Below are 27,192 nucleotides of genomic sequence, written 5' to 3' on the forward strand. Positions count from 1 at the left end.
AATGATGCTGCCATGAGCTGATGGTTAATATGCTGCTCTCTCATCTGCCCTCTGAGAAATGGGAAATATGTGTGTGTGTGTGTGTGTGTGTGTGTGTGTGTGTGACAGGCCAAACGTGAGCGAGAGAGGAATGATGGGATGTTCATCTTATACACAGTTGTGTTAAAGGAGCGTTATGACGAGGTAAAAATCGACCTGTGCTCCTCTCCTCTGGCAGGTCTGTCATACATCTCCTCTCCCATGTCACCGGGACGTCTCCATGGCGATGTTTAGCAGCGCAGAGCGGCTCTGGAACGACTCGGAGAGCCTGGGATGGGACGAGAAGAACGAGAGCGCGGAGACGTCAGGCCAGGACGAGGCGGAGCGCAACTACTACGCCATGCTGTACTCCCTGCTCATCCTGGCCATCGTGTTTGGGAACGTGCTGGTGTGCCTGGCCGTGCTGCGGGAGCGCTCCCTCCAGACCACCACCAACTACCTGGTGGTCAGCCTGGCTGTGGCCGACCTGCTGGTGGCCTCGCTGGTCATGCCGTGGGCCGTCTACCTGGAGGTGAGGGGTCTAGGGTCAGAGGTCAGGTCACATGGCGTAGAAAACGCCGCTATGGCTTAAGATACGAGATTGGGCGTTCTGGACGGAAGTGGGGAAAGAGAATTGGAGGGTGGAGAGGAAGTGTTGGAGGTACAGAGGATGTGGGAGAGATTGGTTTAATGAACAGGTGAAAGGTGAGTGTGGAGACTGAGGCGACGCTGGAGAACAGAGGGGAAAGGACAGAGAGTGGAGAAATGGTGTGGGAGTGGACCCGGAGTGAGAGAGATAAAGAATGAGGGTCATTTGGAACTTATTACGTCATGACAATTGTGTGGGTGACAGGGAGGAGGTAATGATGATGAAAGGTAGTTTAGATAGTGCTTCACTATTCATGTAGATTATAAATAATTGCTAAAGGACATATTGAATATTAACAAATAATGACTTCATCTGCTTTGAGTAATTGAGCTACAAATTGCAAAGTAATAATGTGCAAAGCAAGAAAATTGCAAACCTATGGATATCATTTTTCATTTTTATTCCACCATTATTTAGCAAGGCAGCTCAACAAATTCTTATTTACAGTCATTCTTATTTGTTGTTTGTGCTCTATAGATTACTCACTATTATGGACATCTGGGGATAGTTTGTCTGTAAACATTAATTATTTTTTTATTGTGTGTATGTGCACATGTATATAGGCCAGTGCCTATATTGAGCAATGCATGCCTATGTGTGCAAATGATGAATAGTAATGTGAGACATTATTGATCCCCATACCTGCCCCCCACCCAAGGGAGATCAGAGTGCAGGATAGCTGCAGAAAGCTACAGAACAAAATCTATGAAGCTGGTGGGGATCCAGTGTGTTGCTCAAAGACACTTCAGCAGGGCGGATGTTTGCCGACATGGGGGCTTGAACCTCGGTCTTCTGGCTGAAAGACGGTTTTTCCAACCAGGAGGCACCCTGCTGCCCAAAGCTCTCTCACTGGCAGCAGAATGTGCTTCTTCATGCCATTTCTCACACTGTGCGTAAGATTTAACTGCAGGTCACTCAGTAAAATTTTAGCCACACAGTGAGTGAGCAGAAGCTGAAAAGGTCCAGACTTAATCAGATGTTCTCTTCCCCAGCTCACCTATAAACAGAGAGAACATTTGAAGGGTTTCTATCCAAAAAACTGTTCCCTGATATTCAGTGCCCAATATTTCCAAAGTACAGATGATTATAACCCGTGAAATGAAACTTAATGTTGCATATAATCTCAACAATATATTTCATGCCAGCAATCCTGCTGTAAGAGAATGTGTTACTTTTTTTTTTCAAATGTTTGAGAACTAATTTCGGAGTGAAACTCTTCATTTAAGTTTTAAAGCAGCGACTTATAATCCTGTGAGGAATGGGTCATTAAAAGATAGCATGACTTGAAAATAAAATATTCATTCATCTTTGCAGATAGGTGAGGGTCATTCATATCTCAGGTAATATCTCAGATCTCAGACTGAGACCAAGACACATTAGGTCAGACTCGTAGGCAGAGGCCATCAACATCAAGTCCCAAGACTGGCACTGTGAGCACTACCGCTCTGCTCGCACTAATCTGCAGGATAGAGGATTATCCTGTGACCGGAGTGTTGCTGGTTTGCTTCTCCAGGAAAGTCTGTGCAGGGAAAGTGAATGAGTATCGCTCTCTCCCCACCCCCAGCGCCTACTGATGATGTGCAACTTCATCCCTGGATTGTATAGTTGATCGAAGTTGAAGACAGCCGCAATGACTGAACATTGACTTCCAATAAATAATCCTAAACGATGGCTTCAGCTCTGCAAACAGACAGCCTGAGCGGAGACTCAGCTGCCCGAGGTCTCATTTATACCACAGAGGTCATACCTTTTGCCGCTTGCTTATATCATTATTGCTTTATTGGATAGTATACAGTGAAATCAGACAGGAAAAAATGGGAGATTCAATGGGTAGAGCATGACACTAACACTGCCAGGGTTAGGAGTGTGATCCCACTGTAAGGTGCGTTGGATAAAAGTGAAGATAAAAGGTAAATAGCATAATTCAAACCCACAGCAATGTCAGTACAAGCTATGCACCTAGACCCACCGAGTCACCGTTATGCCCATTACACTCCCACACTGTACACACAATATTCAGTATGTACTGTATGTGTGCGCCTCTGTCTACATGTGTGTCTGTCTGGGTGACTGAGGCAAAAAGAACACTGTGTGTTCTTGTATTTCCATACTTGTGAAGATCAAATGTCCTCACATGGCTAAAAAGATGACGTAAAAGTATAGTAATACAGACGTGTAGCCTATGTGTGTGAGAGTGAGTGAGACAGAGAGAGAGATTGCTTGTGTGAATACTGTATATGTGTCCGCTTGCATCTGTATGTGTGTGTGTGTGTGTGTGTGTGTGTGTGCCCTTCTGTGTAGGTGTGTAAGCCCATCCAGGACTTAAGAGATCCTGTAGCCAGCCGATGGAGCTTGGAACCCATTTATCTTTGTCAGACAGTTATTACCAGGCATTATAGCGCCTAAGGGAAAGCCTGTCTGTCTGAGCGGGGGGGCGTCTGTGTGACTGGGGCTGCTGGCTGGTAATTGTCCTTTCTGAAGTCCCTTGAGGGTAATTGGACCCTGTGTGTGGCACGTTCTCTTGGTCATACATTTCGTGGCCCGCCAACATGGTACATATGGTGTGTGGGACATTGTGTCTTCCGTCATCAGTCAGTCTGTGTGTAGAAAACGTTCCTGTGAGCAAAATAACTCAAGAACAATATAGAAACTTCATACTTACACCACAGGTTCCCCCAACAGAGGTGATCTGATAAAATTTTGTAGCACTTTGCTGCATGAATTTGCATATTAATGAGGAAAAAAAGATTTTCGTGAAACTGCTATAACTCCTTAACGCTTTAAGATGTGAGATCATGTTTAAATGGTTATGTTTAATATACCATGGTGATTATGGCGGGACATTAGGCAGCTCCAGTACCTTGTTTTTTTGTCTATGTAATGTAAAATGTCTAGTGTGTGTGTCTTTCTGTCCGCCTGCATGCGTCCGTGTGTCTGTGTGTGTGTGTTTGTGTATGAAGGATGCTTCACACCTCACACTTCAAAAAGGAAGAGAAACTTGTGTGTCGTTAATCTGCCTGTCTGTCCGGTCCAGGTGGTCGGCGGCGCCTGGCTCTTCAGCCGGCTCTACTGTAACATCTTTGTCACGCTGGATGTGATGATGTGCACCGCCAGCATCCTCAACCTGTGTGCTATCAGCATTGACAGGTAAGTGTGTAGCGTGTGTGTGTGTGTGTGTGGTGTGTGTGTGTGTGAGAGAGAGAGAGAACGAGAGAGAGAATATGCAATTCTCTCTGAGTTGGCATTTTAGTCACTGTATATGTCTAGTGTGGATGTCATCCATGTGAAGTTTTCATGTATCAAGGCCTTTTCTCTTCCCTGCCTCACCTCATAGATATTTCAAAACTTCCTGGAGAAATACAATATCTGCCAAGCTTGCTCCTATCCTCTTGATAGGTGTGTGTTTCTCTGTGTGTGTGTGTGTATGTGTGTCAACATGTATCTGAGTGAGAGAGAGAGAGAGAGAAAGAGAGAGAGAGAGAGAGATTTGATGTGTATTTTGTGTGGATGAGGTTTGGTGATTAAGTTTCGATTTGGTGTGTTTATCTAATTAGTGTGCATTTGTTTGACGTTCTGGACATATAACTGTGTGTTGCACATTCGTTAAAATGTTTACTGTAGATGTGCATCTAGTACTTACATTATTTATTTGCTTAGTTTTCCTCTTCATGTCACAGTTAATATTTAATAACTCTCTAGGGTCTTTGAACTTACAGCCCTTAGGCACCAAGAGTTTGTAACCTTCAAGAGTGAATACAGTACTGCGGATGCACTGGGGTGTGTGTGTGTGTGTATGTGTGTGTGTGTATGGTGGGGGGTGGGCGTATTTGTTTGCTTATACAATTAGTAAGACTGTGGGTGGGTTCTTTCATATGATATTGCTGTTATCATGTGAAAACCTTGAAACATGGTTTCTCTCTGGGTTGAGAAAATTCTACAAACTTATGAAAGCCTTCCAAAACCCCACTGGAAAACTCAAAAATGCATGGTGAATGGGTTGGGTGGTCAAGCTAAACACATGACTGTTTTTCTTAGTTCCTGAAAAGCTGTGTTGTCCTCAAATTTGTGTCTTTAATTGTATGTAGTTGCCGGCCTGCTGGCATGCATGTTTGTGCCTGTAGCTGTAGTGTTTGTGTGTGCAATACATAATTTGCTTCTGACGGATGAAGTTCTGTGAGGCTCTGTTGTTGTCATTGATTGATTAAAACTATCAGAAAACTCATCAGCACTGATATCACAAGCGTTTGAGGGGCTGAATTAGAGACAGCACTAGGGGCATTCTGTGTCTTTGCCAGTGTATAATAAACCTACATCATTATTGTCACAGCTTTGTGTTTATTCTTGAGGTCATAGTAATTACTGCTGTGATAGCAAAGGGAGATTATTGCTTTGGCTCTGCACGCAGCCTTTAGCCCTATTTGCATTTGCAAATAGTAGATCTGATAGCATTCAAAGGGAATAAGTAGAAAATCCACCAGGCTAATCAATGGCTACATGAAGAAAGGGCCATCTTGCATCGACTTTTTAAGATTAAGTGTCTTGGAGAAGAGACAGATTTGATTGTGACGGTCTTGTCTTGAGGGGTGACTCAGAGGTGAAGAAGTTTGTTTTCCCTCAACATAATGCATTGTCTGTGTAACTTAAGCCAGCACTTGATAGACCACATGCATTATTTTTTACCACTTTACTTCATTCTGTCCATTTATTTCTCCAGACAGGAGCATGGCAGGCAGTAAAAGGAGGAATAAAAGAGGAGGAAATACAGCAGAGGGAAGAGTATTTTTAGTGATTGTCTCTGTGTGTTTGGCTCCAGGTTTGCCCCGTGTTTTGCCCAGAGAGGAAAGGGAGTAATTAGTCTGATGAGGATAAACAATCATGGCAGTTATCTGGCTCTAAACAACATAATGTCACATCCATGTTGGGTCGGGGTCCAGCATAATTACTGTTTCTGCTGTGCCACTGTTGAACCTGGTTTGCCCAGTCTCATTATACATTCTTGGCATATAGTGTGGTGATTAACTCTTAAATCAAAGCTCCACTAGCTTTATTGCTGAATACCCAAATTGTTTCTAAACAGAAGTGCTTGGTCTGCTGCTCCATTGTTGGTCTTTATGTTGTTTACGTTCTTTATGTTGTTTAGATTCTTTATGTTGCTTTCATTCTGGCATCCCCTGGTATTCTGGCATCTCTCTCTCTCTCTCTCTCTCTCTCTCCTTCGCTCTCTCTCTTTCTCTCTCTCGTTTTCTCTCTCTCATTATCATTATCATCATCTTTATTCGAATGTCCTAGCCCCTATTCCACTAACTCACACAATTTTAAATCTGGATTGTCTCTAATGTGTGTGTGTGTGTGTGTGTGTGTGTGTGTGTGTGTGTGTGTGTGTGTGTGTGTGTGTGTGTGTGCAGGTACACAGCGGTGGTGATGCCCGTCTTGTACAACACGACCCATAGCTCCAGGAAGAGAGTTTCGGTAATGATTGCCACTGTGTGGGTGCTGGCCTTCGCTGTCTCCTGCCCCCTGCTGTTTGGCTTCAACACCACAGGTCAGGCCACCAACACTTCCGCTTGACGTTGCATCTCCCATTTTGCATCCTAGCATGCATTCAGTTTAATTCGATAGGGGATGCAAAATGGCACAAGACTCCAAGATACTCTCATTCTGGTCAAATAACAAGGGACATTGGTGCCTCTTCCTCTTCTATGATGGATTTCTCCCTGTATGATTGTTGAACATCGGTGCAAAATGGCGAGTCTAGAAAGAAGCCTTTGCTCTTTGATTCTGAGGGACTGACACCAAAACCTGACATTTACCACTGATGTTTTAGATAGCTGAAAATGTTTCTGCTATCAAACTCTATTGTAGCTGCACTGCAAATATCAACGTGGCATCACATTGTCTCCGTGTGGCCAGTTAGCCGTGAGAATAAGAAATATAAACCACCAAGCAGTAAAATGGGCCCAGAAATGCCAGACACATCACCAGTAGCTGTTTTTTTTAACAGCTAACATCATTAATTAAAAGTAGACTGCATTCTTGCATGCACAATTAAAGGACATCGGTCACACCTGCGGCATAGTCAATGACAACCGTACAGAATAGAATAGGCCTAGAGGTACAGAATGGGCCCCATGTTCAGTCAAGTAACAATCAATACAAAATGATTGCTGGTGATCACAGAATCCCCACCTTGTTGTCAGTATGCAACCAAGCATCATCATTATATCACCGGGGAGAGGAGACCAGCGAGTGCACATCAGTTTCACAATACCCTTCATCATCCTTCAGAAGATACAGCCTGACAAAAAAAACACTGTGTTAGTGCCTGCTAAAAGGTTTGAATCCTAAACAATATGAATCTAGAAACTAAAGCAGAAAGGTTTGTGGAGAATGGGTGGAGATGGAGGGCATCTGTCCATGTTTCCATCTCTGTGTGTATTGAGGCATGCATTATTGATCCAGCCAGGGAGAGTCAGATCGCCTCAGTTTGGACATGGCACTTACATGCAATATGCATTCCATAGCTGCGGTCAATGCATGTGCCAATTCACCATCACCTGTTGGAGAATTGGTCCATACTCCATTAATATGATGTCAAATGGTCTGGCCTCTTTTATCTTTGATGAATACAATTACTATCAAATCAATACTTCATACTCAGACTCATTTGAGGCTAAATGCACAGTATACATATACAGTACTGTGCAAAAGTCTTAGGCATATGTCAAAGATATCCATAAAGCAAAGAAACTAATGAAATGAAAAGTTTCTGAATATCAAAAATTTACAATAAACAGCAGTCTACTGACACACTAATGCAGAAAACAAACATCTAAGACTTCTAAGAAATTTATATAAAAAATCTAGGTTGCCTAAGACTTTTGCACAGTACTGTATATATACATAGAATGAGAAAAAGGACAAGTCTCTGAGGTCATTTACATGAACCAGGGTCAAATGTCCACCTTTAAACCACACCTAGGTTTTATTCTTATACTGATTCTGTCAAAATGGGATTTTGACCCAGTTTGTACATATCTGTGTTTTCCCTTTTAACCCAGATGACCCCATGGTGTGCTCCATCTCCAACCCTGACTTTGTGATCTACTCCTCGGTCGTGTCCTTCTACCTGCCTTTCATCGTCACTCTGCTGGTCTACGTCCGCATCTACGTCTTCCTGAGGCTGAGGCGGAAGAGGATCACCTTCGGCCAGGCCAGCGGGAAGGTCCAGCCGGGCTCCACCCCTCCGTCTGCGGTGAGACCAGCGTCATCTCGCTGCTGTCATGTGATCACATTTTCACTTCAATGAAAGGATTACATTCTTCTTGATGGGTTGAGAAAATTCTTCCATCCTCGGGCTTATAAAACCCTTTTAAACCTCACTGGAAAATCACAAAATCTCACAAAAATGCATGGTGCTCAAGCTTAAAACAAGGCTGCTTTTCTTCGCTTCTGAAAAGCGGACATTTTGAAGATACAAGGTTTTCACTCGATAGCGACAATATGTCTCTGATGTGGACACTATCACTCACACACACACACACCCATACTGAGTTGCAAATTGCAATTTATATTTCCTGTTGCGCAATGTCGCACAGATCAGATGCACACGATATCACTTACAGTTTCCAACCGCAAAACCTCTTTCAAACCCGCTTTGCAGCCACATCAGAGTGCAGCCTCACAGCAAGGCTCCGCTATAAGTGGTGTGACGTGTAATCACAGTGATAGACACGGCTATCAGAAACATACATCATGTCAAATCGCCATGGTAACAGATGTTTTTCTCGTAAGCACGGCTTTTTTATGAGCAGGTTTCCAAGGCGGGTGGGTTGACAGGAGATGTCATATGAGATTACTGCGCTCTGATTGTACTGATGATGATTCTGATCTGTAAATGTAGGCAGAGTGAGTGCAGCGGCTCTTTCAGTTGAGCACAGGTCAAAGCTGAAATGTATTCCTCTTCAGAAATGAAAGTCATAAGGTTAAAGTCATAAAGAGTATGATCTAAAACACTTTTCTAAAACACAATATATCAATTATTAAAAAAAAAACATCATTATCTCTAAAAATAGCTCTAGTCTTTAAAGTGTTTTGTGTGCATTTTGGGAACCAAGGGCTCAAGTTACTTGCTGTCCTTCAAAAAAAAGTACCATAATTTCTTCTAAATTTCTGCTATCAATCATTTTGTGAGGAAGGTGACACTTTTTTTCAAATGGTGTATATCTCATTTCAGAACAAAACTCAAATGGTTTTTCAACTAGCTGTCAGTTCTTTCATCACATCCATCATTCTAAGATTCGTCCCAGTTACGTTTATCATGCAAAGAGTGGCTTTATCTTAATATCCACGGACAAGGAGACATTGGGTCGTGTTCTGTGCCTCTGTACCTACACTATTTATAAAATATGGTGTAAAAAAAAAAAAAAAGACAGTAATAGATAATTCAATCTAGAAACCTGATCAGCCTTGCAATATGGTATCTTCCAGTGAAATGTGTCTGGTTTTATTCTATTCCATTTTTTCTGTCTTTGCCAACAGTTAACTCCTCTATTTTAAAAGCAGGTTATGGATAATTGCTTGTGGTTGAGTCCCAGTTTTGGATCTCAGTAAACCAGCTGTAAGATCCGAGGCCTGGAGGTGTTCAGGCTGAGAGAGTTATAATGAAATAGCATTTCGAAATCTCATAATAATACTCAGACTCAGTCAGCTGAAGAAACATTTGATATGGAGAAAGAAGTTTTTCATTTTTTGTCCTTGTTTCAAAGGGGGCTTTTTTCCTCCGGTGAAATTTAATTGAGTCACACAGTTTGGCTCAGGAGTGAGGCTGACTGGATCCACAGCAGACATGCACCACATCAGGAACTCAACTCAACTTCTCTTTATTTAGTTTGTCTGTTTTAGGGACACTGAAAGAGAACTGCTTGAAGTATAATAAAAAAAAACTTGTGTAGAGATGAATCGCACAGTTTCCAAATGGATGGTAAAGATTTTTAATAGCAGAGTTGGGGTCAATTCATGAATGAACTCATCAATTCCAAATCAACTGAGGAATTGGAACGTTGGAACGTGGAAAGTTTAATTTAATTCAATGAAATTTTGTGAAATCCCATGTTTTTTAGTGTTTTTCTTACCACATATCGGAGATCACATGTAGGTTTATACTGTATATTATCAATACTGAATATCATAAATGTTAAAGGAGCATCTCAGGTGGTATTTGATGCATAACATGTAATTGTAATTCATAAATTAGATTGAATGTATCTGATTTGTTTAACTGTCTTTTATTTGATTCCTAATGTTTGATTTATAATGTTTAGCAAGTCAAGACAACCTCTCTTATAAGTGGAATTTAATGGAATTTAATTCTGTTTCCTGTCATTCCAATTCAATTCCAATTCTGTTTCCTTAGAGCTGCGTGCAATTCCAACTCCAGTTCCAACCTTGAATTGGAATTTTCCATGCATTCTCAATTCAATTCATGAATGGCCCCAACCCTGATGAGTAGGCAATCCTGTTTAGCATTTTCTTTGGAAAATATTATTCCATCTCAACCTTCCCTGTGATCCCATGTCTACCTATAGGAGACCTGTCTACAGGAAGAGACCCCCAAGGTGAAGCAAGACCTGTCACCTATCAGGATTAAAGTGGTAGGTGTCAACTAATTTTCTTTTTTAAATGCTGCAATACTGCTCAGTACAGTACAATCTACTGCCTGACTAACCCCCATATTGACTGTGTTGGCGTATTCTGACACGGTGGCATGTGAGGCAGTTCTGTTTTTAGCTTTTCTCGTGGGTCTGTCCGTGTGTACGTTCATGCACGCTTGCGTTCTGTTCCGCTGTGTCGTCTCGGCCCTGAGGTCTGAGAAAGAGCAGAAAATCGTGATTCTGAGCCATGGCTGGTTGCTTTGCGTCACCTGGCCACTGGTGAACTGAGCAAAGTCTGTGGGTGTCGCATTGTATTTGTCACTCCAGCACCTGCATAATCCACAAACTACCTCAAAGATGGAGGGAATACCGAGCTCTAATTTTCCCTGTCTGGATTTGTCTGTTAGGGACCATGGGCAGGGTGGTGGGGCGCATTGAGATGGAATATAGGGAGAGAAGGAACAGGGACACAGAGGTCTGATGGATGTCTCAGATGTGTGAATAATTAGTTCGACCAGTGGTCCTCAACCTTTTTTGGCTTGTGACCCCTTAAAACAAAGCGATGCCAACTCGCGACCCCTCATCACAGTATGCAGAGTGGAGAACAGTTCAACCACAGAATGACTTTCATTTTGCAGGTTGGAGGAGGCCCAGAGGCTGAAAACTATTCAGCATTTCACAAGAAAAAAGCACAAATTAGAGAAAAATCTGAAAAAATAAATATGATAATACATTTGTATATTAGAAATATGGTTATTTACTGTCCCATAAATCACCATAAAATCAACCATAAATTTCACAACCCCTCATCCAAATTATCTTGTGACCCCCAAGTTGAGAACCACTGAGTTCAAGAAGGCTAGAAAATCATGCATTGTGCATCAGTGTTGCTGTGCCTATTGCCTATAGTGTCACTGTGCCGTTTGTCCCAGCAGGAGAGCGTGGAGGCCCCGGCGCCACCCAAGTCCCACCTGTTGTCAGGCTGTCTGTGGCGTAAACACCCGCGGACGGGTCCCGTGGAGAACTCGCTGTTTCCCCCGGTGGACACGCAGAACTACTGCAGCATTAGCCACGCCTCTTGCGGCCGCACCGAGCTGGACCAGGAGCAGGAGCAAGCCGAGGAAGAGGAGGAGGAGGAGGAGAACCAGCAGGACGAGGGGCCACCTGTCAGGAGGAGCTGCGAGGTGAAGGAGCTGTCCAACGGACGCACGCACACGGCGCTGCGGCCCCTCCCCCGCTCCCGATCCAACCAACCACGTTTCAGGAGCATGCACGCACGGGAGAAGAAGGCCACTCAGATGCTGGCCATCGTGCTTGGTGAGTAGAGGCTGTCTTTATTGGGGGAAGCTGAGGAAATGAGAATGTAAATGTTGTCAATGGCAACTTTACAGAGGCTTTTTATAGATGTAACATTTGATTGAGTCTTTTTATATTCCACTGCAACTCCCTATTCTGCTACATTTGCCTGATACACTGTGTGCTTCTCTGCCATATGTTATAGATAGATAACACCTGACTGCAGCAGCTGGTCACCTGTAGTGCACACTAGCCTGTCTGTGATGGTACCAGTATATTTGTTTATCCCATGTGCATCTGCTGCATGTTTCTGCGGAGCCACAGTGAATCAAGCTGAAACGTCAAGAAGTCTGGCTAGTTTTGGGATCACAGTATGTGTCCAGACACATGCTGCAGCACCTGACACAGCTTCCACACGCTCCAATTATCAGCCAGGTTGCTTTTGGTCCGGTCCAGCCAGCCCCGACCAGCTCAGGCGGAGCGCGGATCTCGCTGACAATAATGTAATCAGAGGTGTCTGCTTAATTGGAGAGAAAAATCTGGCACATAAACAGCAGATGATCCCGGTCCGGCCCGCTGCCCAGCTGCCTCTCCACTGCTGACCGCTGCTCCGCCATGGCGTTGTGACCCAATTCCAGTCCGTGAATGTAACGTGCGCTCCAACTACGCCCCAGGATAGTTGTATTCACAATAAACATCAGACCCATTAGACCCAGCTAGTAGACTCAACCCTGTTGGCTGCTGCTGGGTGTATTAAGTGACCTTAAGACTGGGATTTGTATACCACACAAAGTATAGGTTAATTAGGAACCAAAAGCGTTTGATGTTTTAATTATGAATGACTAACATGTGCTCTCTCTCTTTCTTTCTCTCCTCTCTCCTGCTGCCCACTTTCCTCACACTTTCAAATTGTGATCCTCCCCCACTTCATCTTCTGTACACACACACACGTTCCCACTTCCCACATTTGCTTTCTTCCATCTATTTGCATTTACACTTTACTTTAAAACCTACATTTTAAACCTACACTTTTACACCTACGCATTGTCCCACTTACACCCTCAACTCCCTATCGCCCTCTCTGTCTCTCTGCTCTCTGGGTGCTGCAGGGGTGTTTCTCATCTGCTGGCTGCCCTTCTTTGTGACTCACATTCTGAACACCCACTGCAGGACATGCTACGTGCCTCCTGAGCTTTACAGTGCTTTTACCTGGCTGGGTTATGTCAACAGCGCCCTGAACCCTATTATCTACACCACCTTCAACATCGAGTTCAGACGGGCCTTCATCAAGATCCTCAGCTGCTGAGGGAGAGGGAGCACCAGGAAATTAAAATGGAAATGAGGCCATGCACTCATGCTGCAGCTCAGATCTGGTACATTTAGTGAACAATGACCACAGATGGACACTGGTCAGGGTGAAGACAGCCTGGCCCCAGCTGTCCAGAGCACCAGTGCTTACATTTGTCATTTCTCGGTTTCGCTTGTTTGTTTTAGTTTGTTTGAATTTTTGGGTGTTCTGTAGGTCTGGTCTGGTGGAAGCGTCCATCTATGTGCTTTTTCTCGCATCGGTACAGATGTGGGTGCATGAGCGCTGCTCGGATTGCCCCGATTTAATTCCTGACCAATAAAAGCAAGGAAGGTGATGACGTTATTGCAAAGTGCCGCTTTCCTCACATTTTTAAAACATGATGGATACCGCAAATCAAATTTCTGTAGGCACTGTGGAGTTTTTTTTTCGTTTTATGTAGAAGTTATTTGTGTCATTAATATTACTGCACAAACAATGTAGCATCTGCCTCCACTTAGCCATGCTTCAGGGCTTCCAAACACGAGCGAACAATGTCCAATCAAAATATTGTCCTCTCTCCTGACCCCGAGCTGCAGTGCAGTTATTCCAAGCTGCTCGCCTCCTTTACTTGGTTCTTCATAAGTGCTATGAGGGGAGAAGCTATCATGACAATAGGTCTATTGCTACCTATTTCATCATGTACTAGAGGGGCTAGTTGATAAATTAGGCTTTTACTGAAGCCCATTGGCAAGACACCAAGTGCATCTTGTCCCCGAACAAAAACTTTTAAACGCGTATATTGCTATAGCTATATTCAGTATAAGGTCAGTGTTTACATTTTCATCCACCATGGACTTCAGACTACATCTTGACTGATTACATCATCATCCAAGACCCTGCCAACAATTTGAATGATGGAGATTTCCACTCATTGGACTGTCCCCTTCGATGAGGAGGCGACCAGACCTACGTCCTACCTAAAAATTCAAACAGACTAGGCGTGGTTAACATGCGGAAACAAACGAACGATACCGAAGGAAAACAAATGTAAACACAGGCGCTTCGAAGGGCCGGGACCAGGCTACTGAAGACATGCATGCCTGTTCCAGGAGTTACACTGCAAAGGCAGTGTGGAGCACGACAATGAACTCACACTGTGGTGTGCAATAAATGCAAGCAACAAAAGATTGTTACTTTTCTTAGATTTATTCCAACAAAGACTTTACAAACTCAAAGCTTTGTTTTCAAAGAGGGCTGGGTCACCTTTTCAACAGTATTACTCCTCAAATTGTTTATACCTCAATTTTCACCTACATGCAGTCGTATCAATACAACAAGGTGTGGACTTATTTGTGGATATGTAATGTACAGTATGTGTACTGCTCAGCCGCACAGTTCCTCAGTTCATTGCTTTCGGATCAATGCACCACTGTAGTCCTGGATTCATGACTACATTCCACCATCCAATTCTCTAAATTCTGCAAATTTGGAAGCGCTCTACTAGTAGCCGAGATGAAGATGTGAGGCAGATAGATTGATCTTAGATCTGTGTGTACGGGCCACTTCTATCCTGAGGCAGCCTGCCGCTGCACTATGTGAGGTCGCTGACGTTACTCACTACCCCAACCCCCGCCCCCCCCCTCCCAACATCATCATCACTTACTCACCAATGCATGCACAAATCACAATTCCAGCCAGTTTGTTTGAATTGTGCTGGAAAAGTGTCATCTGGGTCCTCGACAACTCTCAAGTCATCATGCAGCTCATCGTGTATATTGATGTGGAAGCATCGTGCTCAACGTGGAGTCTTTTGAATTCAAATGTGAGATTTTGATGTGATGCACAGTGGAAGCAATTTAAATGGGGTTTTTTTTAAGGGACTGTCAGTTTATTGTCAAACCTCTCTTGTGATTTAGAGCTGCCTGCTGGCTGTTCTGAAGGTCTGATGCTCTCTGCTTCCTTGAAGGTATGACTGTAGGTGGAGCTTTGTGATCTTAACGATCAAGCTGGATTGTAAACTGTGAAGTGGGAAGGTCTGTCATGGATGGAGCATACTGTGTGTTGTAAATAAAGTTAAATGGAACGCTTGCAGGCTTGCTATGATCTGTTTGCACACACAGACACTCACACACACACATATGCATACATACATATACATATATATACATATAGTACATGTAGGTATGTGTATGTGTGTGTGTGTGTGTGTGTGTGTGTGTCTGCATGCTTGTGATAAGAGATAGCACCGGGTATTACTGAATTAGAGAGCCAGTTAGCCTTCGGGGCAGTAACACACAGCAGGGGCCCAGCTGAGTGAACGGGAAATGGGGAGATTTAGAGAAAGAGAGAAATGATTTGCGAAAAGAACAATAGAGAAACAGAAGAGAGGGGTGAAAAACACAGAAGGAGATAAGAGATGATGGGAGAGCTGAGTAGGAAGGCAAGGAAAGCCAAAAAGAGAAAGAGGAGATGGGAGGAGTAGAGCTGAATGAGGAAACAAAGTAAGACATGCAGAAAGATGGCTGGAAGAGAGAAAAAAAAAGATGGATGGATAGCTGGAGAGGGAGAGGGTTGGTTGGAGAGGGTGGGGGTGGGGGGGTTGGAGGGGGGGCGGTCTTCCTCAGCCCAGGATCTTAAGCTCTCTTATTTCTCTGAGAGGGACAAACACCTGCTCCCCTGACGCTCTCCGCCTGCATCGCCTCGCTGCACTGACACGACTGATGATGATGACACGTGTGTGTGTGTGTGTGTGTGTTTATGTATGTATGAGGTGGCCAAAAGGTAGGTGACCTATGACCTCCAGTTGGTGATCATCAGCTTGCCATAGCTGCATGTATTATACAAGCCTATCCTGCGTCTTTTGCCGTTTTATGCACTTTTGTTTATTTGCGCTTATTCAGCTGTAATAAATGTTTACCTTTTGCATCTAAGGTGCTTCCAGACTATTTTGTTTATTTTGGTGATCAACATAAGACAAACATCCACCAATATAAACAAAAATAAATTATATTTTCAGAATTGTATGTTTTCTTCTTTTAAAAGACCCTATCCTTATATAACTTACATCAGTACTTAATATGATGTATACTATGAATGTCCATCACAAATATTTGTATCAGGCTAAAAAGAGGGGTAAACTGAGTTTAGGTGCGTTTAGCCTCCACTACACTGTACACATGTATCTTTGTATTTATGTATGTACTGTATGTGTGCTGTAGCTATGCATATTTGGATGGATGGATGGATGTGTGGTTCGGGGTTGTACTATCTGTTGTATGGCATGCATGAGTCAGATGTGTGTATGTGTGTGCATGTCACAAACAGGTGCATGTGCAAATTTGTATTTGTGTGTCATGCGTGATGGAACATGTGTAAACATGTATAAGTGTGTGGGGAGGTCCGAAAGTGAAGGGGAGCATCCGGGAGTGAAAGGCACAGCGGGGGGGGGGGGGGGGGGGGGGGGTTAGCTGCACTGTTCAGTATGTCTGGTGCCGTGCGAGACGTGGATGACACATTTCTAGCAAGACAAAGGACAAAGATGGATGTGAGGCACCGCATGCATGTTTATCAGCGAGTCTCAGGAGGAAGAGAATACTTCCTTTGAGTGATGGCTGCTGGCTGTCTAATTATTCAGACCTGACCAGACTCATGTGTTCAACTCCAACTTCACTTTATGAAGTGTCTGCTGCATCGGAGGCTGTGACTGAGGAGACAAAGCACATGGGGCAGAAATGAGTTGATAACTCAAATTGCCACCACTGCAGTCCCTGCACACACACAGGGTCACGCATACACACACAGACACACACACACACCAAGTCTCCTCCTGACACTTTCTTTTCTCTTAATGGATATGAGAGGCTTTCTCAGACTGTCTCTGTACATGTGCATGTCCTCGGGTGAGTAAACAGATGTGATGGCCAGTTGCAAAGTTCAGCAGTCGCTAATGGTGATGGAGAAGGATGTTGATTACAGAGATGGGTGGCTGTGCCTTGATTGACGTTCAATCTGTCCCGCTTTCCTCCTACCAGTGCCTCCCACCACTTTCTTCTCACCAGAGCCTAAAATCAGCATAATAATATTTCTCTCCCCCTCTCTCTCTCCTGCTCTGTCTCTCTCACTCTTTCTCTCTCTCTCAGCTGTTCAATCTATTTTCAGATCTGAAGTGACTGAATTCTCTTGGCTATATCTCCTTAGGTCTGAATCAAATGGACACCCACATGTGATCCCACTGTCGTCTGTCACATGTTTGTGTGTGTGTGTGTGTGAAGGTTTCCCTGGTGACAGGTTAATAGCATTAGATTCTAATGAATGCATGATGTGGCCAGGAGGGAACTTAAAGCCTTTTAAATAAGTCACCCAGTTTCAGAGGATCAAAGCAAGAGATGGAGCATATCCCACACATTCGCACACACATAAAAACACAAACACACACACATACACACACACACGGACACACACACGCATGCACAAACACACTTGTACACATAAAAGGACAAATGTTTATAACCACAGTAAAGCTGATGTATTCAGGCATTAACAGGTTTAATTCAAGCACTTGCCTTCTCAGATGTGAACACAGTTACATACAAATTTTAAAAATAGCTTGTGGGTGAAGGGACAACAAGTGATGTCTAGATTAAATTGGGATTTTACTGTGAATTGTAATGACACTCCTCTCCACTATGTACGAATCCCTTCAAAGATGATCTGGGAGAAGAAAGAGAGAGGGGATTTTACACATCCAAATGTCTTCACAGTGACTGGAGTCAAAATGACACACGAAATAAAAGAGCTCAAAAGGAATATCCACTCACTTTTTGGCTTTCAATCATGTCTCTTTCATCACTGGCTTAGTGAATAATAATAAAAAAAAATCTACAGCCTGCTTTTGCCAAATATAACATATGGTATCTTCAGTACGTATCCAAGGAAACTAGGAGAAAGTCTTTTTTTGTCTTCAAAGTTTCTGCACAGAGTCAACACGTTAGCACTGAAGGAAATGTTTAAGAACTTATAAGAATGCGATCTTAGATTTTAACATGAATACTTTAACAGCCACACAAAAGCACATGTGATCTAGGCCATGGTAAGAGTCATTGTACATTCTCCAACTCCAGCTATAGCTTACTGCAGGGGTTTGTTCTCTGTAACCCTGGCCTGGTTTCAGGGGCCACGCTGCATTGATTGGCTGGTGCAGTAGCAGCTACAGTGTGGAGACGTGACCGGACTCCGTTCTGTTATCTCCAGCAGTAGTCTGTGGAACATGCTGAGCGCCCTCTGATAACATGCAAATCTCTGCATGCTCCTAAACAGGCTTTTCTTTTCTTAATCAACCCATGAAGGATGTGGCCCTGCCCCGGACTCCCTCACACCTCCTTCATGCATTCCCCGCTGTGTCTCTCGTTCCCCCAGCTCCTGTGATAAGAGTAAAGAGAAGGAGGAGTGGAGGCCTCAAGAGGAGGACTCTCTCCTTGTGTTTCGTGACGAACATTCAGAAGCAGCACAGAGGATTTGAGATCATTATTTATAGTGATTAGATATAATTAGTTCTAGGTAGTTGCTGATGCAGAATGTAAATGAGTGGGGGAGAGGGGACATTTGAAGGACCTTTCAAAGTGAATTAATTTAGTAAGACACCATTAAAACTACATATAGATGGATAGAATAGTATTCTCTTTCTGTGTTCTCTGATGTACGGAGAAAGCCTGTAGCGAATGCTCTGAAATTGGTATGTTAAAATAAGGTAAAGGCAGTATGGAAATTCCAAGTGAAGCGCTTTGAAAATTCAATGTAAACAGTGTATTAAGAATCCTGCACTGACAAAGCTTGTTGTTTGGTTCTGCGAAGCTAAGGTAACCACTGATAAGTCCCTAAGAAACCCTTACACAGTTTGCATGATTACCTACAAACACACACAAAAAAAAGTGCACATGCACACACACACACACATTACCACACGTACTCAAAGAGTCATATAGTCAGCCTTTTAACGTGAGTGCTTCATTTCGATGCATTTTTAGATCCAATTCTATGGACGAGATTAGAGGGGCAACGCTCCTGTCCTGAGAATTAGCATCACAATGCAGGTTGTGATTATCATCTGCAGGCCAGGTCCTGACCAGGGAGCTGCTGCTGGAGTTAATGAGCAGAAGGGGAAGAGGGGGAGAGATGATAGAGGCACCACACCTATCAGGATTCATCTGAGCAGGATTTAACAATCCGCTCTCCCTTTTTTCACTGGGAGAACGCTAAAGGGGGAATCTCCCTCACTACACAAGCTCCTGTATTTCCCCAGAGTGGCTGATTCATTTTCTCCTCAGATGCACTGGCAAAAAAGAGGGAATTACAGCAAGGAAATTATAATTTTGCCCAAGCGGCAGGACGTATCTTGCAAATTGCACTAAGTTGCAGATAAGCTTTGCACTTTAGGTAGAGGCACCTGTTCAATATTTTATCAGCAATTGGCATACATAAGCAATGCATTCTGTGCACGGTCACACCTTTCTCACTTTGGACCCTCAGCACCTGGGCTCCCCTTATTCTGTCAATCTGTTGAGCAATTAAAGCTAAACCTCCCCACCGCCTTGGCAGGGATGACGGGGAGCGAGAGGAAGGTGCTGTGTGAGGGGCTTATGAGAAAAATGTGCACTGATTTGTGGGAGTGTGTGCTTGTGTGTGTATGTGTATGTGAGACAGCAAAGGACGCGTAGTAAAAAAGGGGCTTGGTTTGCATGCGTTTTCTTCCTATAGGGGACAGAGTGACTGCAGAGGCAACTAGTGTATAATTATACACATTATATTTAGACCCAAACTGCCATAATGATCCGTTAATTACACACTTTGTTCCCACATTCATCATCCAGTAGGCTGCCAATACTCCTACAAAAAGGGCAAGGGCGTATATCACCCTTCACCAGCCGCATTCACAACTGCGCAGCAAACAGAGGAGCCGTAAGGCCAACAAAAACACCGTTCCTCTTCACTGCCTTCCTCATTCATACATAATCAGGAATCTCAGGACGCGTTCGGATTCAGCAAGCCTGCCTCAGTGCCAGAGTCTGTGTTTACTGTTGTCCTATTCTCACAAGCATCTGGATTCAACCGGTTACCTTCATGAGCACCTAGACACACACTCCATCTTTCTGTTTCTTAGCAGTCTTATCTGCTATCGTCCTTGCTTATACTCTCACTTTCAATCTTCTCTCCCTCTCTCTCTCTGCCGGGTGAGATACTCTATACATGTGTCTCCAATGCCAAGCCATAGAGTGTGAGAGCCATATTGCATTGGATCAACACGCATCTATTTTTCCTCCCTCCTCTCTTTCCCCAACTCCCCACACTTTATCCACTCCTCATTTCTCCTGTGTCAGTCCTTCTGAATTGTTCCATCTGCGGCTCATTCCACCTTGCAATTGTGTGTGTGTGTGCTTTGTATGTGTGTGTCAGGCACTCATGTATTGATTGTTTAGCGATGATTCACGGTTGAGTGTGCCAGTAAGGCTTTGTGTGTGTGTTTTGTGTTGGCTGCATGCTTCTCCCGCAGTCCACATGTGAAAGTCAGAGAGAGGTATTGCAAACTGAATGGCAGGACAAGTGGAATTGACAATGGACTTCAATACTCAGCTGTTGCACATTATTGCAGGCGAATGTACGACTCATGTGACGACTGATGTGTGCTGCTGCGTTTGAAACACTAAATCTCTCTCTCTATCTCATTCTAATCTATCAACTTCTTTAACTCACTGTCCTCTCTTTTCTGTTCCCTGAGGCCCGGTCTATTTCTCATCCCAACTGCCTCTCTGTCTCTCACACCTTTTCATTCGTATTCCGCTTTCCCCCCGCCGCCATGATCCGCTCTCTCTCTCCCAGCTGCAGGCCCCTGCTGCCTGTTAGTTCTGTGAAACTTGTTAATTAAATCTGCAGATTGAGAGTCCCACCCTGGGGAACGGTGTTTAATCGATGAACACAAATAGATGACTTTGATTCCAGACAATTCCTCCCGTAACTCTCGCACAATCCTTGGCCCAATTGAGAAATGTGTGTGTGCACTCTTACAATTACAGAGATGCCCTCTACACAGTGCAACAACAATCTCAATCAATCACCTCCGCAACCGCCTGCAATCTCCCTCTCCCTCCGTCACAAAAAGTACTCGTTTTTCCTATCTGTTCTCCTCTCTATGCTTTTCCCACAGATATTACATTCATATATATCTTGATATTTCTGTACTTTAAATGCTCATTTCTTTAATTTTTTTTTTTGCTTTTACCCCACTTCCCTTGGGCTCTGTCCTCCCCACTTTCTCCCCTCCCCTCTGGCTGTTGATAAGTAGGCTAAATCAGAGGGGAGATGGTGCTTCTACTGGCGTAGTAATGAGTACCTGAAGAGGCTTTGCTCTAACCAGGGACTGTCGTCTTATTCCCAAAGACGGAGCAACATCACTGGCAATTCACATGGAGCAGAGGTTACATGCAGCCTTTTGTTAAAACACTGTGCATGCCATGAACATGTATAAATTAAGACAGAGACACGCATGCATGCACCCTCCCGCGAACACGTGTGCACTCACACACGTAGGGCCGCTTGGTAATCAGACAGAGGGCTTCAGCTGCAGGCGGGATCCCTGTTCCCCCAGCTGTTCTTTTGCCCCTCCAGCTAAGTCTGTGTCTGACCTCCCCATCTCCAGCAACAACAACCCAACCCAGCTGGCTGCGAGCATGAGGCCAGCTCAGACCGCAGCAGCACCCACAACACACTCACCGAAACACAAAGTCACAGAGAAAACAGTGGTGTGAATCATCACAGGCACGATTTGGTCTCACAACGGTGAAGTCCTGAAGGGCCCACATGGATGTCTTCAGTGACCCACCAGGAACGACAGCTTTTTTTAGGTCTTTGATAAGTGACCTCCAGGTGTGATGCGAAGAGAAAAGCAAACTTCTTAAAGGTCTCCCAAAAATGCCATCTGGCTCTCTGAAACAAACACATTTTTCACTCCCTCTTCCCTCCACAAACCCTTTCGCCTTGGGACCAGGGAGTAAATAAACTCCATGGCCTTTGCCATCAGAGCTGCTAGACTTTGGAACAACCTGGCTGCAGGAGCCCGGGCTAAATTTATATCACATTTTAAATCACGTCTTAAAGCTTGTTTTTACAGGCTTCAATTTATTTTCATTTTGACTTTGTGGTATACTTTTAGGTCGTTTGCGTTGTTTTTACAGTTTTTACTTTGCTTTCATTCTCTTTGCTCTCAAATTTTTTCTGCTTTATATACACATACATACATGCAACTGTGTTTTGAGAACTGCTATAGACTGAAAAATAAAGATATATGATTAGGATTATTATTATTATGTAAATCCCTCAAATCCCTTGAAAGCACAAACCCTAAAATATAATTCCCAGAATACTTTGAGGACCGCTCCAATGTGGTGATTTTAAGTGTTATTTCACAACACTGCACACGCTTTTATTAGACTTTGATTAGAATGGTGTGTCTCAAAACCTCGAAATGATCCTCTCAGTATGTCATGTTTGGTGTCTTTTGATTGAAAATGTAGCAATGCAGCTACTCCTTTGAATGAAAAATGCAAATTCAGACTCCCTTGTGTACTTGTGCTGAAGAGAAACAAGATGTTGTGTGACAGCAAAACAGGCTGAGGCCGCAGGTATCTGAAAGGCATGTGGCCTTAGGGACCAGCAGGCTGAAATAATGTTCTGGTCACGTTTCAATTCATATTCTTTCCTCAGTTACTATTTCCTATTGTTTGTATTGTTTGTAATGATAGATGTCGTTTGTGTACATTTCTTCTGCATCTTTTGTGTTTTGTCTGAATAAACCAAGTCAAAGAGTTTCTTCCTTTATACTGATTGCAAATCTAAGCTATCCAAAATCCAAGTAGTCTGCTTTACTTACTTAATAAGTTGATTAACATGTATGAAAATAAATCATGATAACAATTATTGATAAGAAACTACTCCACACGTTTTGCTTGCATACAATTTCAACAACCACATTTTGTTCACCGACCTTAAAAAAACCCTGAAGAGAAATGTGGAAGTATTCAACTACGTACAAGTGTGCTGTGGACTTGCATGCATTATATAGGCCATGTGAACAGAGACACAGGATGAAAAAAGTCACTCTGCTCTGGTGTAATGATACTTGAGGCGGTTGCAATAGTGCTGATTGGAGGTGGGTATACTGCGGCCACATCTTATGCATTTCAAATGACTTTGGTTTCATAGATGGGTGTGCCTGAAATACCCCCCCCCAACCCCCCAAATATAACAGAGGTAAATATCCTCTGTTTACCTGTGTGTGCTCTCAACTGTCCAACTGATCACGCTGCTGTCATCAATTCTCTGCTAGATGTCCCAGGAGGGGGTGAGTAAGTGAGGAAGTGAGGTGGACGCGAGATATGTGAGGAGCAGAGGACGACAGCAGAGATTTGTGTCTGTGCGTGGCTGACAGCCTTTTCATCAGTGGAGTCACGGCCCCGCGCCAGTTTCCAGGCCCCGCACTGCATCAGTCACAAACACACACCCTTCAGCCCGGAGCAGTGAGGCAAAGTATTAGGCTCGCACTTCCATACATCACTATTCAAGAGAGCTGTGACCGGCTCAAGACTTAACGATTTACACAAGGGTTAAACCTGCAATAAGCGATATCAGACTCATAACCAATCCTGAATCTAATGGGTGTTATGTGGAGATTTAATTTAGACATAATGATATAATGATATAAACCAATGTTGTGTTGCTGTTTTCACCTCTTTCTAAAGCTTGTTGTCAAATTCTGCTCCAGAATGAAGCTCCTCCCCGGCCATTTAGTAGCTTTTCATTTTTTAAAACTAGCTTGGCTCCTCCCTCGCTGTTTAAAAGCAGCGCTCACTCTCTCCCATTCCTGAGAAAAATTCTCAGAATGGTGGTATCGATGACGCGAGTGACTAAACTTGTTCAACTAGTAAACTTGCCAGCTACCTCTTCACTTGTCATTGTGGGACATGTAACCTTCAGTGGGAGAAAGATCTGGCAAAGTGAGACTGGTAACCGGCAACACGTTCTCCGTAGGTATGTTTAGCTTAGCTATTAGCCTGTATGCATGGTAGCCTATGTCCTTAGTAGGCCTCCGTAGTGCATTGGCTTTGCTGTGCTTTAATTACAAATATGTTGATATATGAAACTCACTTATTGCAGCTTTAAGCTAGCAAACACTAGCTGCCCCATTCTAGTTCAAATGTTTTTTATTTTGAATTTTGCAACATACATATAAGAAAAAAAGAAACAAGCATGCAGGCCCGAACATGGTAAACAAAACAACACAAATTAAGTAGCACACCTAGTGAAGAGGCTACCCCCCCCCCCCACCCCCCATCTCCACCCCCACCCCCACCCCCACCCCACCTAGCTGCCGCCTTCTAATAGATGCCCCAGTTAAGTACCCAATCTTGATTTCATCACAGCATGAAGATTGCTTTCTACTACTAATGTAGGTGTCAGATGATAGATAGAATCTATCACAACTCCTGGTTCCATGCTAAAAACTGAGCATGAAAAAAAAGCAGAAATATAGGGAACTCCAAGAATTTCCCTTTTGTGGTAGTTCTGCCCCATGCTGAGCAAAAGACATGTGATGTGAACTAAAGTCTGACAACCTCAGCGAATCTGCTTTTGATGATCAGAGCGAACTTCTAATTCTCCTCTAACTGTTTCCGTCTTGCTAGCTCCAAGTGAATGGGTAAGAAGAAAGCAATCCTCGTATTTAAGAGCAGAATGATGGGACTTAACTCCACAATCTTGATTTATCCCTATTAAAAATTCACTTTCTATACTGGTCAGTTTCTCTTTCAAAGGCTGCTGCCGCCCCCTCCTCTTCCTCACCCCCATCCCTCTATCTTCCTCTCATTCCCATATATCTTTTTTTCTTTTCTCATCCTTTGATTGTCTGTTTCTCTTCTCCACATCATCCTACACTTTATGAATACCAGGCTTGTCCTACAAAAAGAGAGAACAATGAAATCTCCCACGGCTTTTCATAGAAATATGTTGATGTTCTGCATCTTTAAGTTTGCGCCACTATAAAATGATGGCACACATCCAGCACCACTAAGTAGCTCATGCAACAGTGGGCAATCATGTCTGTCTGGGTCTTGGAGGCAAGAAGACAGACTCTCAGCTGATGTTTCACTTCATCATTACAAGGAGCGACCAAACTCTCCTGAGAGTGTGATCACTATTTAATCAAGACTCCGCATGTAAGCTCATCAGGGTGTTGAGTCACGCTCTTGAGAAAACAAGCCTCTGGCTGTCATTACAAGCAAAAGTCTATTGATTTTAATTTGATTGTCACGTCATTGTTGATGCCAACAACTGCTCAGTCTCCTCCAAGTGTTAATGTATCCGGGATCTCTCTGTCTCACGATCAAAGGAGACAGGCAACAGTTCACCTCATAATAAATGCTTTTCACACAGCTAATTAATTTGAACACTCACGCACACTTTGAATTTATGAAGCATAAGGCACGCGGCTGAGAAGGACGTGAGTGACGTGGGAGTGTTTGTGTTTTCTGTGTCCTCGTTACGCAGGTTCACACCTCTGGTAAAAAGCTGTAAATGAAGCAGAGAGATTACTATCAGTGGGGCAGGAGACTTCTGAGGTCCATGCTGCCATGAGAAAAGACTAACATTATACTATGTACTGTGAAATCCAGCATACTTTGTTATTCTTTATGAATAAATAAGTCAACTTACATAGAAGACCTGAATTATGATTTGATAGGCTATGCATCTGAATAAATCATTTGAACCACGTGTGAGTGGTTAGATTGAGAGCATCATTAAAGCTAGCTCTCCTGCACATCAAATTAGTCTCTGTGGATCCGCCGCCACAATAGCTGTGAACAACTGTGGCAATCAAATATAACTAGTTTCAACTTGCATCACCAATTACCCCTGGTGATCCACATGGAAATGGCATAAACAACTCCCTCTAGATTTGATCTCATACGTATCACGCCACCAGGAGAAGCTCAGTTCCCCAATCACCACTCATTGTGAGGCCGCTTTCAAATTGCTGACTATCCAGAAACAGCAACGCATCCGTGGAAATATCTCTACCTGTAAACACTTCACTCTGACAGTATATTACTCCGTGCCATTTCTCTTTACATTACAGTGTGTGCTGTTCTCATAATATGCACCAAGATCTTACATAGAGAAACCTTTTACAGCGTTAATGTTTTACCTAACACCGTTCCTCTTCCCCGCATCTCTCCCTCTCATTTCACCAAGCAGCCCACACCAGAAATTATGCTGAATGAGACGTTCCTCCCCCGTTTCCAGTACTAACGGATGACGCTCGTCAGTAAAGGTCATATCCTACGTGACCTTTTCATCCGTCCTCTGTCCTACTAAACTGAACATTGCTGACCTTTTGTTCAACTTCCTGTGACCTCTAGGGCAGTGGAGCAATAAAGATGAAAAGCTTGCTCCAGCCAAACGCAGTAACTATGGCAGCATTCATATCCTTTGCAGAGACTGGCTAAACTATCCTTCAGCTATAACATTCGGTGTACTTCTAATATTATTATCAACACAGTCAACACATTTTTAGCATATTTCGCAATGTCAATCAATGACTTCCAGACTATCCAAATAAAAGTGCAGTGCATACAGTAGATGTGTAGATGAGCCATTGATAGAGATTATGTTCTATCTGGAGTTTGGCTCCTGGGATAGTAATTATCTACACAGTACAATTATGCCTGCAGGGTCCACATCACTATGCAGATAGAGTGCCACTCCTGCAGTTTTAACTACGTGACTTTGTATGAAAATAAAGCAGATTCATACAGTATGAAAAAATAATGAAACATGATACCCAGAAAAAGGCTGCACACAGTGCTGCACTGTCATCCAAACAGTACACTATGTCTGATTACTGGCTGGATTTAAACCAGATCTAGATGTGCCCATTTTTTTTTGGCAGACGCAGCAAAACAGGACTAGTCGACACTCATCTCAAAAAGGGAACCAGTCTGCCTTTAGAGATTTCACATCACATCCCATTAAGATGTACAGCTGCACAACACCAGTGCAAAAGGGCATGAGGTATGTTAACCCGCAAGTCTGGAGCATTAATGTGTTATGAACTTCCCTCTATATTGTGGCAGAGTACTAAAACCCACACTTATACATTATGATGCGGAGAGTCAGGGGCCCTGATGAAATATTCACACAGGGTTTCTCAGGCGGAGGAAGAAGGTCCCCGCTGATTTGGAACACTG

At 43.5% G+C, this 27,192-nt stretch overlaps 1 protein-coding gene across 1 annotated transcript; it reads left to right on the forward strand.

Moving 5' to 3' along the window:
• The first annotated feature begins 241 nt into the window (after nt 1-241).
• drd3 (dopamine receptor D3) lies at nt 242-12,919 on the forward strand. The gene is made up of 7 exons (XM_071541950.1): nt 242-550; nt 3,702-3,814; nt 6,073-6,209; nt 7,726-7,919; nt 10,252-10,317; nt 11,253-11,634; nt 12,723-12,919. The coding sequence occupies exons 1-7, from the start codon at nt 260-262 to the stop codon at nt 12,917-12,919; spliced, it is 1,380 nt and encodes a 459-aa protein (XP_071398051.1). The 5' UTR covers nt 242-259.
• Nucleotides 12,920-27,192: the final 14,273 nt, after the last annotated feature.

This window comes from Centroberyx affinis, unplaced genomic scaffold (assembly GCF_046629955.1).
Source record: "Centroberyx affinis isolate AG114_WGS23_722 - 3 ecotype Tasmania unplaced genomic scaffold, CSIRO-AGI_Caff_v1 ptg000224l_1, whole genome shotgun sequence".
NCBI classification, from domain to species: Eukaryota; Metazoa; Chordata; class Actinopteri; order Beryciformes; family Berycidae; genus Centroberyx; species Centroberyx affinis.

Bases quoted from the DNA above. Each gene is read 5' to 3' on its own strand.
- drd3 (XM_071541950.1), top strand. From the start codon at position 260: ATGGCGATGTTTAGCAGCGCAGAGCGGCTCTGGAACGACTCGGAGAGC. The intron at 7,920-10,251 runs GTGAGACCAGCG...GTCTACCTATAG, and splicing joins GCTCCACCCCTCCGTCTGCG to GAGACCTGTCTACAGGAAGA. The intron at 11,635-12,722 runs GTGAGTAGAGGC...TGGGTGCTGCAG, and splicing joins GATGCTGGCCATCGTGCTTG to GGGTGTTTCTCATCTGCTGG.